Below are 13382 nucleotides of genomic sequence, written 5' to 3'. Positions count from 1 at the left end.
GGTTTTTTTTATATCCTCACACGCCCCCCCCATTTTTTTTTTTTTTTTTTGGTACCAGAGATCGAACTCGGGTCCTTGCACTTGAGAGGCAGGCAGCAGAACCACTGAGCTAAATCCTCGGCCCCTTTGTCAGACCTTTTTAAAATTAATCTTTGCATATGCAGGAGAGTTTTGAAACAGGATGCACCACAACAGTGTGTGGTACTAGGTATAATAAAATAAATACATAAACAAATATAGATTTATACACATATTTATAAAAACATGAGCTGCAAGTAAAATGAAGAAGAGCGATAGGGTGGAAAGTCAGAGCTGACAATAAAATTGCCCATTCTACAAAGAAAATATCTCAGCTGTCCTTGCAGTGGTCATCCCCAAATTAATCCAAACTCCTAGGCATTTGGCAGCTCCTACCACGGGGCCAGGACCTGTGTTCTGCAGGTGCATCATCAGGACAGTCAGGATGAGGACAGGCTAGCTTTAAGCACAGTCACGCAAGGACGGAAGCACTGTTCCATGCCAAAATGTCTGTGAAACTCACTGTAACAGATCCTGCCGACACAGGTTCGGGAAGTGTGGTTCTTAGAACATTAGGTTATATGAAAGGAATTTCATATTCAAACAAATTTGGGAAATAATATGTAATTTTTTTCTCTCAGTGATCCAACAATTTTTATTACTATATTAAGACACTGAGAGGTCATTCGGGTAAATATCTATATATAGATATAGATATCGATTTTTAGATATAGGTAGATATAGGTATCATTTCTACTCCACAAAAAACTTGCCACTAATTTAAATGTAGGATTTCTAATCAGAAAGGGAAGTACTACCATGAAATCAGATGATTCTTAGGTATATCCTCTTCGAGCACACGCCATTCTGCTCTGCCATTTCTGTATAACTCACAGTCTCTGCCCCTAAACCAGAAGTTCTGCGACATCCCTACCATCTATCTCTCTTTTACATCAACTCCCAGCTAAAGGGTCAGCTGAGTGAGAATAATGCAAGCAGGGACGCGCTTTGCTGCGTGGGCCTCTGTCCACTCACCACTCTGTTTCGCGGAATGGCAAAGCTTCAGGTCATCGCAAGTCCGGGCCGGGTGCTTCTTGGAGCCGTCAGGGCTGCGCATGGTTTCGATCTGACTGCTGAGTGACTTCAGGGTAGCGTGGACCCCTGGGTCGGTCTTGTTCTTGTCATCGGGAGCAGCCTGATCTTCAGTAAACTCTGGAAGTGGGTCTGGCATGCTATCGTCGTAGTGGCCCATGATATCACCAAGGGCAGCCGTGAGGTGGCCAGGGGGACCTGGAGGGCCAGGTGGACCAGGCTCGCCAGGGGGACCCTAATTCAGAAATGGGGAAGATATGTAGCGCACCGTTCTTATTTTTGTTTTCCCAAACTGATGGGATGCAGTACGTAGGGAGATAACAGACGGAGCTGGCCTGCCAAGCTATCTCACACCAGCGATAAGGAGTGGGGTCTGTTTCTCAGTCTACAGCTCTGCACGTCAGAATCTGAGTAGATAAAGGTTAAGTCATGCAATGCTTGTTTATGTAGAGATCTACGGATAAACAGATGTATAGATACATCGATTTGGCTCTATAGATACATGGTATAAGACTATATGAATATATTGATACAGATTAATTTTCTCCAAGGTCATCATGATTCTATGCATCCATTCTTAGGATTTTTTTTATATATCAAAGACTATTTATTTATGAAAATAAAGTTAATCAAAAGCTACATAAATCTAAGGTATTCCAATTCAGAACCTGGCCTCTCTTCACAGAAAAATAAGTAGGAAACATTCTTTCCAACCATATCACATATAAGCTAATTTGACTTCAATAAAAAATAAAGAATATTTTGTTTAATGGTATTGTCAAAGGTAAAATAAGGAGAAGGTAAATAAGAACAAAGAAACACCAGACATGGAACCATAATTTCCCTAATAAACACATGCACATGGAAGAGACTTGCTGCTTTCCAAATTTCTATCCTCGAGTCAAGATTATTAGAATTTTTAATAAAAACTCTGAGTGCACACTGAAAGTCCTGAGTGTCATTTGCAGTAAAGAAAAAACTTCAATATCATATATTTCATTTGCCAATATTTTCATAAAGTTTTTATGAAGTAGTAACCACCTTTGACAGACAGAATATTGTTCAAAAAAGCAACCCATGCAGAAAAGTTCTGGTGTGAATTCTTGGTTCATTCTCTGGGTCCCTTAAGTCTCTTGTCCACCTGGCCTCATATTGTTGGCTGGCACCCAAGCTACTGACACCAACAGCATCTCCTGCATGCAGACCCTGTGACTTTACCTCTGGTCCTGCTTCTCCTACACTGCCCCGAACACCCGGAGGTCCAATTGGCCCATGTGGACCAGGGTTCCCTTCTTTGCCTGATGGACCAACTGGGCCTGGAGGACCCTGAAAGAAAACAAAGACCGTGTTTCAGATTCTGTGAATGCTCCTCTCTCATCAAAGAACTACTGTACGGACGGAGTCATACCAAGCATTTCTCAGATTCATTTTCTTACTGATTAGTAAATGGCCTTCTGGCACTTTGTAGCATTGCAATTTCATCATATGTGAACAGTCCATGATCCATGGATGGCAGAAGATCAGCACAAGTTAATGACTTTTAACAGAGCCATCACTTGCTTTCATTGGTAATAATTCTTCCATTAAATCTCAGGTAAATGTAGTTGGGAATTCAATTAATTTAGAATAAGGAAATGACAGAAAGTTATAAGTAAATTGGAGGTTCTGGGCTAGGGATTTAGCTCAGTGGTTCTGCTGCTTGCCTTGCAAGCACAAGGACCCGAGTTTGATCCCAGGACCAAATAAAATAAAATAAATTGGGAGTTCTTATACTGTAGAGTTCCATCATTGCATAGTGCTCTTCATAACTACTGTTCTCATTTTAATGTATGATTTCCTTATTTCATATTTATATAGAGCAGAATTTTTTTCTAATTGATTTTTGGATTGTTTTTCTGGATCCTCTTTTTTATTTTCTTAGTTATATGTATCAACTCCTTATGACACTAATGACATATCAGAGGCAGCACTGATATAAATGTAGAGTTTGTAAAGGCTCCAAAAATTGGTTTCATCTTGAAATTTGCCTCCAAATTAGCTTTACAGAAACTATTCTGAGATGCTATCACAATTACTAAAAAGGACAAAATATATCCAGCTTCACAATCTGTCTCCATTTCATGGATAGGTCAAATTATCTCACAAATGAGTGAAATTTTAATGGACATTTCAAATACCCCGAAGTCAGAAAATGAACAGATAAATACATAAAAACCTTAGGTCAGAGATTATAATATGGGCCTATATTATGACATATTATAATCATATTTCAGGAAATTTCTACTTAAAATTAATTACTGAATGGTTTGTCTCATACTTTGTTGCCAAATTCAGAGAACATGGACAACCCCAGCTCCAATACCATGCAACAATGCTCAAATGTTACCATTATGTCACCAAAGGTGTCATTATTCATAATAATTTGTTTTACTTACTCTTGGACCAAATGGGCCAGGGATTCCGGAACTGCCTTGCTCACCATTTGGACCCTAAGTGGGAATAAATTTAAAATATTGTTAAAATACTTAGTTCTTGTACTGTGCCATCCACAGGTATTTAAAATATACTGGCATGGACTTCAGCACGATACATCACGGGTCATCAATCTCTGCAATGTCTCATGAGTTCAACAGCTTTTTGCTTTATTTCTTCCCCACAAAACTACAGTCTGTACAAGGGCAACTGTATTTGGTAACTGGGTTAGGTAGCTGGGTAATTAGTACTCATCAATACGATGTTTAAATTAAAATGAAATACAAAAACATCCCCCTATTTTATGACCAGAAGAACGTTCTTGTTGAGATACCTGTGCATATTCACATGCAGAGGAGAATGACACCCAGAGAAACAACTTACGGGAGGCCCAGGAAGGCCCTGAAGACCGGTGAAGCCCCGGTGGCCCTTCTGACCTCGGTCCCCTCTGTCTCCATTGTCACCTTTGTCCCCACGAGGTCCTTGAGGGCCCTGTGAGGAGAGTCACGGCGCACACATTCTCATTTCTTGACATGAAAACATAACACAATTTAACTTTTGACAACCATGCTAACTATAATTTTGAATGCTGTATTTTGTATGGATGAACAGATTTACTTATATAAATGCCTTCAGATAAATAAATATCTAGGAATTTTTGTCCAATTTTCCCAAGGAATGGCAGTTGATCCGTGAATGTTTCTCTCATATTTATACAAAAAAGTGTCTCTGAGTTTGATGTAACCTATCAGAAAGGTATTTAAAACTTATATTTGACATGTTTAACTGATATTGTTATATAAAAGCATTGTCCTTATACACAGATACTTTGAAATTAAAATATGAAAGTACTTTTGTGAGGTTATCATGCTTCCTCTAAGAATGAAGCATTTGCGGATGAACTAGCTAGACATGGCAGCTGGGACTATACTAAGAAACAGGCAAGAATTCAAGCAAATGAACCTGGAATATCATCACTAAACTACTCTCCTCCACAGGAAATGCGTGAGATTCCACCTCATCCCAGAAAGAATGGCTGCTGTCATGCAATCAACCAATAACAAATGCTGGTGGAGCTGTGAGGAAAGAGGAACCCTGCTCCACTGCTGGTCGGAGTGTAGACTGGGGATCCACTGTGGAAATCAGCATGGAGACACCTCTAAGAACTAGGAATGGAGGTCCCCTTTGACCCAGCTATTCCCCTGATGGGTATCTTCCCCAAAGAACTAAAAGCATCACACCACAGTGATATATGTGCACCCATGTTCATAGCAGCACAATTTGTGACAGCTAAAACTTGGAAGCAGCCCAATTGCCCAACAATGGGAGACAGGATGAAGAAAATGTGTTGTTTTCATTAATGGAGTACTACTCGGCCATAAAGAATGAGAAACTAGAGATATTTGTAGCTATATGGATGCACACTGAGGCGGTACTCTTGAGTGAAAGAAATAGGATACCTATGTGTAAATACTGAAAAGTCTCTAGTGTGAGAAACTGAAAGTGTAAATAAGGACTGAAAGGTGTAGTAGATGATGTGAAATAGGAGAAAAGGTGCAAAGGGGAAGGTGAAGTGCGAGGGAATATATATGTATGGATCTTCTCAATTATTGATATTTTTATTAGGAGGAAAACTTTTGAAAGCCATTCTTCTAGCTTTGTGAAAGATATAGCATATCATTGTTATCTACAAAACACCAAACTTCCTGTCTCTAAGTATAATTTAGTATCCATGATCATTCTATTTTTTAATTTTAAGCCATATTTCTTCTTTGCAAGTATATTTAATGTAAGAAAACATATTTATTAAGAAAAAAGACTTACAGGTAAACCACGTTTTCCAGCTCGACCAGGTGGCCCTATAGGACCTCGAGAACCCTAGGAAAAAAGTTTCATATCAATTGGCACATAAAAAAGGATAAGCATAAACACAGATATAAAATGCCAGAAAGCATGTGCCTTAAGTCAGATGCTTGTGTGTGTGTGTGTGTGTGTGTGTGTGTGTGTTGTGTATATTCTCAAGACTAATTCATTGAAATCTGGTGATGCAGATAAGAATGTGCTAACACCAATAATAATTTTAAAGTCAGTCTTCTTTATTGGTTGCACTAATGAAGATGACCTTTGTTGATGATAAAAAGACACTACTTGCTTTATTTGATGCATATTTATTACATTTCCTCTAAATCACCATTTTTAAATAATGGAAATGAATGAATTAGGATCTTTAAACCATATTCAAAAGCAAATGTTCCTTTAAGATTAGAAATCTATATATGCATAATTGTGTGCATGTACCCATGTAGCTTATAGTACAGTGTGTCAATGCCCATAACCACCTGTCTGAAACTGCCTCCCTTCTTACCGGATCTCCCCTTTGTCCTGCATCTCCTGGCGCACCCACGGGGCCAGGAGTCCCGGGGGCACCCGAGGAGCCTGGCAAACCTGCAGGCCCAGGGTCTCCACGATCACCCTGATGAGAACAGCCACAGTATTATTCTTTCAACATTTATTCTACAGGGACAACATCCTCTGAGTTCTTACTAGTCACAAGATGGAAAATACTCTTTTTAAATACGTATGTATCACTTTACAAAATTTACTTATATTTGCTAATGAATCAGATTGAAGAAAATAAGGCTATTTCTCCCAGGTTTCAGATCTTATCCCTCCCCTCTTCTCTGCCTTGTTGGTCCCACAGTCAAATTATTGGGATGCAGGAAAGGTCACCTCCAGAACTGACATCTTTCTCCAACCAGCAGTCATCAAGCTGGAGGGTCTGTATGTTTGGAGTGCACAGTCTTTCCAAAGAGTGCGGAAACAAGGAGATTTTTAAGAAAAGCAACTTCCAGGTTTTCAGCTCTCTATGTGTTCTTTCAGAAAACTAACTTTGGAGCAGTCTTTCCCCTCTTGCTCTCTCATAAGTCATTCTCTCATTTTATGAAAGACAAACATGTGTCATACTATGCAGTCTTATTAAGACAAATACTTCTAAGCACTAAAGAGTGAATATTAGCCACCAAAAAAAAGGAACATTTTCTCAATGCACTTGGAATAACCCTAAGAGGAATCTAGAAAGGAAGAGACCATTCCTGTTTTTAACCTGATGAACCAATTCTGACAGGCTTCCAACCATTACTTTTTAAGCATTTAGAGGTGAGAAAACTGTGACACACACAAACATGTGTGAACATAATTATTTGACTTAAAAAATTGAGCCAGACTTTATTTTCTGATAAAAATTCAGTCGTATTTGACTCATTCATTTGATAACCAGGATGTTCTTTGGCAATTATGTTAAAGAATAAACACATAAAAAATAGACACATAGGGCCGAGGAGTTAGCTCAGGGGTACCACCGCCTGCCTCGCAAGCGCAAGGACCCGAGTTCAATCCCTGGTACAAAAAAAAAAAAAAAAAAAAAAAAAAAAAGCCAAGTTTGGAACTGCAAGATTTTTAAGCAAATGCATTTAAAGCACATATGCATAAACTAAGAATCACTTCCACTGCAACTATATATTTGCACTTACAATTTTTATAAAATTGGACAGCAACATAAAGTGTGCGTAGGGTTCATAGATTTTCAAAAGTATTGTAGCAAGTACATTAGCAGAATCCGATAAATAAATACAGTATCTCCATAAAAGGGGAAAGCCCCAATAACAAAAGGCTCTGCAGACCCTGAAGTTACAATGTCTTAATCCAAGGTGCCCCAAAATTATTTTTTCTTTTTTTTTTTCACCTTAAATTCTTGGGTGTCTACCCATGATTAGCTTTTTAAGCATATTATTTAGTGTAAAAATCCCTAATGGCATAGGTATTAATCATATTTCAATTATTTGAAAAACAGGTTCAGAAAATGTGCTGAAAATCACGTGAATAGTTACTAAAGGAATCAAAGTGCCAACTCAGGTCTGTGTGGCTCCACAGCCCATTCTGCTCATGAGGAGGCCTTCGAGTGGAGAAGCCATTGCATCACGGTTGACTGTGGGGTAAGGAATGGTTTCTCCCTTCATCGGCCTGCTGCCAAAGGGACTGCATCGCCGGCACGATTGGGGAGATTTTTCAGTTCAGCACAAAATACGTGATGGGATGGATAACGTTTAAAAACCACACGGCTCATGTCCTCATAAGTCATTCATTTTAAAGGGTAAGCAGAGAAATGTAGGTGTCACTCAGCTCTATTTCAGCTTTTATACTCTTTATGCGAGGGGTTATTTTTGTTTGTTTTTTGTATCAGGGATCGAACATGGATCCCTGAGTTGGCAAGGCAGATGGCGGCACCACTGAGCTAAATCTCCAGCAGCTTTCATACTTTTTAAAAAGTGAGCTTAGGGCTCTCCATATGTGTCCCTACCCAAAACCTTTATACTGCACCAAAGATGAGAGCAATTTGCCCCCCTGATCTTAATTTTAAAAATACAATGTTTCTTTGTTATGCATCCAGATGTCATTTCATTTATAAGATTTTCCAAAACTATGGCCTTACAGAAAGGCTCATTACTATCAGAAAAATTAGAGCTACATTGGAGGTATGAGAAGGAAATGTAGTTTTTAGTGTAGTACTAACATTACAGGTACTTCAGATTTACATGAGTCTGGATGTTTAAATTAGTGACATCGTTCTTACTCGTTCGCCAACAGCACCATCCCGGCCTGGAGTACCATCATTCCCAGCGGGACCCTAGAAGGAATGAGGTGTGAAAAGTGAATTTACTTGGTAGTGAAAAAACCCATTCCAACTGTCAGCATAAATTAGCACTTATGTAAATCTCAGTTGAAAAAGGCTAACATTCTATTTATTATATTGAATTGCTTGTAAAATTAATGTATTCTACATTGTTCACTTCTGGGGCTTATTTTGAAACAGAAAGTATCCTCAGATACCTTGAAATAAACAGACAACAGTTACACTCTTGCTTTTTTTCTTTTTTTTTTGCACTATGAATGAATGAATGTATCTTTTTCACTTTTACTTCTTGTGTTTATCCAAATAATGTTCTCAAGGATTTGAAATCAAATAACTGTGTTTAGAGGATACTAAATTACTTCTTTGAATGTATAGTCTTCTCTCCATATTTTGATTGCTTCAGAACTATGTTTTTATTACTTAATAAAAAGTAGCTGTGAACATTATTGCTCATTTCTTTCAAGAAAATGTGACTACTGGGGGTGATCCACACATTAAAGAGCTGCCAAGAGGATACTCTGACCTTTAACTTCTCAAATTGCCTGTCAAGATCCAACTTCCCATCAGAGACTCTCAGGGAACATGACATTAGTGAAATTTAGGTAAAATGATCTCTACTTGCTTTGCCCTTTTTGTAAGATATAATAGTTTCATTAATCCTATCACCATGAAACTTGGCAATTTTGATAAATACCCCATTAGAGAATGAAATAATAACAAGGGAAATGATGAATGGAAGTGTCCTTTGACCTTCAAAACAATTTGACAAAAGCAAAATCACCTGAAAGACTCAACTCCAGACTAGACATAGGTCAGGGCTAAATGATTTTGTTCCTTTTCTCTATTCTATTATTTAGCCACCTCTCTAGGAAAGAAGAGTACATCAAAACCACTAAAGAAAAAAAAATAACAAAAAAATTCCTAAGGGCATGCATGCAACCAATTTATAAATTTCTAAATCAATTTCTAAATGAAAGCATTGTTTCCACAATGGCCAGATAACAAGGAAGAGTTCTTGTCACTGCAGCACTCACTTCCGGTCCAGGTTCCCCCACAGGACCATTGGAGCCTGGAGGTCCCACAGGTCCAGGGGGACCTTTGTCTCCTGTTGCACCAGTTGGTCCTACTTTTCCTGGTGTGCCCTGAAATTGAAGTAGAAATATGTCAGCCACTTCCACAGACATTTAAGATGCCTTTCCCATGAAAGCTATATTTAATCAAATAACACCTAAGTCTTTCCTTGAAAAGCAATAATTATTCATTATCTTATAACAGCCAAATCACTGTAGTGCCTGTTCAGAGTGATGCCCACTTCTGGTCATGTCCCTCTTATTACATCAAAGGACCTGAAAGCATCTTTTGCACCAGGGGTGCATTTGGAGTTGATGTGAATCACACAAGGTCAATTCTAGCTGCCCTTTTAGACTCTGTATCACTAGAGAAAAGCCAGCTTCTGACTTTCATCCAGAAGTCTCTCAGTCCTGAGATTTCAAGAGTACATCTCTGTCAATATTTCATATGAAAACATCATTACTTCTTTTTTCTTGAGCATTGTAAATGATTAATGGCAAAATTTTAGTCTGCTGAAAGCTAATACGGAATCAAATTTTCATCCACACTCCACAGAACATGAGGTTCCTAAGGGCGTCCCCCAGGAGCAGGCGATTACCTACAAAGCCCTGTCTAGTTCAGCCCACAGTCTGCTCTAAGAGTACTTTGCCCAGCTGTGTCTTGCCTTTGATGCTTCACTGTGAAATATGGATGTTTCTGCTAAATGTGTTTGCTTAAAAAGACACTGCCTTCTCACCAGGAGATCACTCCCCTCTCTAACTCCACGGATCTTCTTAGTCTTTGAAGAAAAGATTTAAGACTCACCCAAAATTTATTTCCCTACTTCTCGAGCCCCAGGATTAGACAAATATATATTTTTCAAAGGCTTTGCAGGGTACATCAGGATTAGATGTTGAAGATCAAAAGATGTTTAAGGTGCTCAGATTTTACTTTAGCGCAAAACTGCTTAACTTTATTTACCGTGCAAAAAAAACCAATCATCTCCCCACAGATTATGGTGTATAAATGAGAAGAAGAACTGAGCAGTGCAGCCACTCACCGCTGGGCCCGGCAGGCCAGGCATGCCTCGCTCGCCACGCTGTCCAGGCATGCCCACGATCCCTCTCTGCCCAGTAGTTCCAGCTGGACCGGGGGGACCATCTGGACCCTGATGTTGATAATAAACTACAATTACAAATTCTGCAGAATAAAACTGTATCCGAGGAGAATTACTTTAGAATGACTCCAGCTTGACAGGTTTTTTGGCATGAAAAAGGTTATCTGCTTCACAAAACCCCACTACATATGAGCAATCATAAATAGCATTATATACATTGCGCTTCTAAAATTATATAAGGGCGAAAACAGCTCATGAGACTGAATTGAATTTGAAGAATAATGTGAATACTGACTGAACAAAGAGATAACTTTTCAAAAAAATACAATTCTTCATTTAAAAAAAAAAAGTATATGGATAACGGTGCCTGGCTTTACCTCTACTATTTGGGAAGCTGAGGCAGGTAGATTCCAAGTTCCAGGCCACCTTGGGCTACATAGTAAGAGTGTCTCAAACTGACACCCCCCAAAAAAGATAGAATTTCAAATAAAGAAAATAGCATCTACCTAAATGCATTAATATTTAGAAGCACTGGATTAATATTGAAATCTAAAAATAATTTTCTTTGTATATAGATATTTAACAAAAATTTACTTGGCATAGTTTTTAAAAACTATGTCTATTTCTATTTGTTCTAGAGCAGAAATTTTTAAATAAAAATTCTATAGGGCATAGTGTACATCACGGATTCATATGTGCCCTGAATAATACTTAAGCAATTTATTTGTGGTGATGATTATTATGTGCTGCCATTTGCATGTAACCCAGCTGGAGAAGATCCACGACTAAGACATCAAACTTACAGGCTGCCCATCTTCTCCTGGGTCTCCTTTGTCTCCTGGGCCACCAGGGGGGCCAGCGGGTCCTCGATCTCCCACTCGCCCATGAGAGCCAGGGTCCCCACGAAGACCTGGAGGTCCCTCCTTCCCAGGCTCCCCTATAGGCCCGGCAGGCCCTGGAGCTCCCTAGTATAACACAGAAAGAAATACGCAGAGGGGCAAAGTGAAGCCAAGTGAGAAGGACTGAGGCAAAGGGCTCTGACTCGCATGCAGGGGGCCAAGTCTGCAGTTCAGGTAAGCAAGATCTAAATACCATCTGCGGAAAGCCCTCCGGATCATTTTTCAGAGAGTGGTGAAATTAATTTGAATTTTCAAAATTCTTTGAAACTCTGTGCCAACTATTAAAGCATAATATTTTATTCTGTCTGACATGATCTCATAATAAAAGAATAACAGCTATCAAAGAATGTTTCAGAGATGCTTCCCAACTGAAGACAATGATCATTAGTATTAGTACCAGAGCTATTATTTGATACAAGATGAAGCAAGCAGCAAAGGTAAACATGACTTGAAAAGAATTTCCTCAAAAATACACTGGATGATTAAATTTTCTTTGATGAAATACTGGTATGTGTTATTGTAATAAAACTATTCAACTAGAAAACAAACTATATGAAGTTAAATGAAAATAATAAACAATATCTGTGGTGTGTGTGTCTGTTTTACTCCATTACTGATGAGTTAAATCACTAAATTTACTTACAGCAGGGCCTGGAGGTCCAACTCTACCAGCAGAACCAGGAAATCCAGTAGCGCCCTAGGAATACAATCTCGTATAAGCCATTTTTAAATAACATTAATTGATTATATGTATTTTTCTGAGATCTACCTATTTTTCCCCCCATAGAAAGGTTTAAGACTTTAGATTCCCTTCCATGCTGTGGCCAAATAGTTTTCCTCTCATGTATCCTGTGTTTTTAAGAAAGAATCCATATGGATTAGTGGAAAAGGGCTTTCTTTTTCTACTTTTCATTTATCTTGAACATAAACCAGTAGGGTTAATATCATATAAATAGTTTATATAATGAGTCATATAAAATGCTTTCACATTCATGTATCATTTTACAGAGGTAGCATGTTATTTATGTTATATGGAGAGTGTCTGGCTCTTCAAGACTACAAAACTCATTTTAACCCAGATCACCACCTAGATTAGGACACTTCGCTCTATAACGGATATATATATATATAACTTATTATTACAGTTTCGAATGAAGATTAACTTTTACATGGCCAGGAAGTACTAGCCACCTGAAACTAGCCATGCATGATACCCACAGTGTCAAACCAACTTACAGGTGGACCCTGGGTCCCTCGACCACCTTTTAATCCAGGAACACCCATAGGACCCTAAATAGAAAGAAATAAACAAGAAACACTGTAGTAAAGCAAAGCAGACTGAACATAATCTCTAAACGGGGTACTGCGTTGGGCTGTCTCTTCTTTAACTTACATGAGGACCAGGGGATCCTGCTAGCCCTTGGTGTCCAGGAGACCCAGAGTTCCCCTTTTGTCCTGGCTCTCCAGGCTCACCCTTTACTCCAGGCTGCCCATCTGGACCCTGTACACAATTGTACAAAGGAGCCATTAATGATGTGTCATACAGACAAATTATCTCATAGTAATTAATTTAAATCATTTAGTCATATAATGTAGAATGATGCTTTCTAATAAGCATTAATGTATACTAGAAGAAAACAAAACCTGAGATCTTTAAAGACAGTAAGCTATTCTAACATATCTTTATTATAACAAATAGCTACATAAGCTCAAATGTTTCAGATTTGTCAATTTTTGTGCCAATGATAAAATTATATTGAAAATGAGAATAATGCCTAGGAAACTGTAAAATTTCCGGGATTTTTGTATACTTTCAAAACACATCATGATGATACTTAAACTCATTGCTATCACAGGAAGCATGTACATTTTTTAAATTAGGGATATTTAAAAATTATACCTGGGGTCCCGCAAAACCAACAGCTCCAGTTGGGCCATTTTCACCACGAGAACCCTAAGAGAAGACAGAGTAATGAATGTAACACGTTATTATAAATAAGAACAATATATTTAAAATAGAATTATGCAAATTTAATATCATTGA

General features: G+C 38.4%; 1 protein-coding gene across 8 annotated transcripts in view; it reads right to left on the bottom strand.

Moving 5' to 3' along the window:
* Col5a2 (collagen type V alpha 2 chain) overlaps positions 1–13382 on the bottom strand; it is a 309094-nt gene that overhangs the window by 5026 nt on the left and 290686 nt on the right. For all 8 annotated transcript variants that reach the window (XM_033756386.1, XM_033756384.1, XM_033756385.1 and 5 more), the window contains 14 exons: positions 13239–13292; positions 12732–12839; positions 12575–12628; positions 11982–12035; positions 11243–11404; positions 10383–10490; positions 9307–9414; positions 8213–8266; positions 5948–6055; positions 5407–5460; positions 3967–4074; positions 3546–3599; positions 2329–2436; positions 1054–1345 (listed from right to left, as the gene is read on the bottom strand). In XM_033756386.1, the coding sequence (XP_033612277.1) occupies positions 1054–1345; positions 2329–2436; positions 3546–3599; positions 3967–4074; positions 5407–5460; positions 5948–6055; positions 8213–8266; positions 9307–9414; positions 10383–10490; positions 11243–11404; positions 11982–12035; positions 12575–12628; positions 12732–12839; positions 13239–13292 (1426 nt within the window). The remainder of the gene's footprint in view (positions 1–1053; positions 1346–2328; positions 2437–3545; positions 3600–3966; positions 4075–5406; positions 5461–5947; positions 6056–8212; positions 8267–9306; positions 9415–10382; positions 10491–11242; positions 11405–11981; positions 12036–12574; positions 12629–12731; positions 12840–13238; positions 13293–13382) is intronic.

This window comes from Fukomys damarensis, unplaced genomic scaffold, assembly GCF_012274545.1.
Source record: "Fukomys damarensis isolate Sample0158 unplaced genomic scaffold, DMR_v1.0_HiC HiC_scaffold_26, whole genome shotgun sequence".
NCBI lineage: Eukaryota > Metazoa > Chordata > Mammalia > Rodentia > Bathyergidae > Fukomys > Fukomys damarensis.
This window is presented reverse-complemented; position numbering and strand designations above follow the sequence as displayed.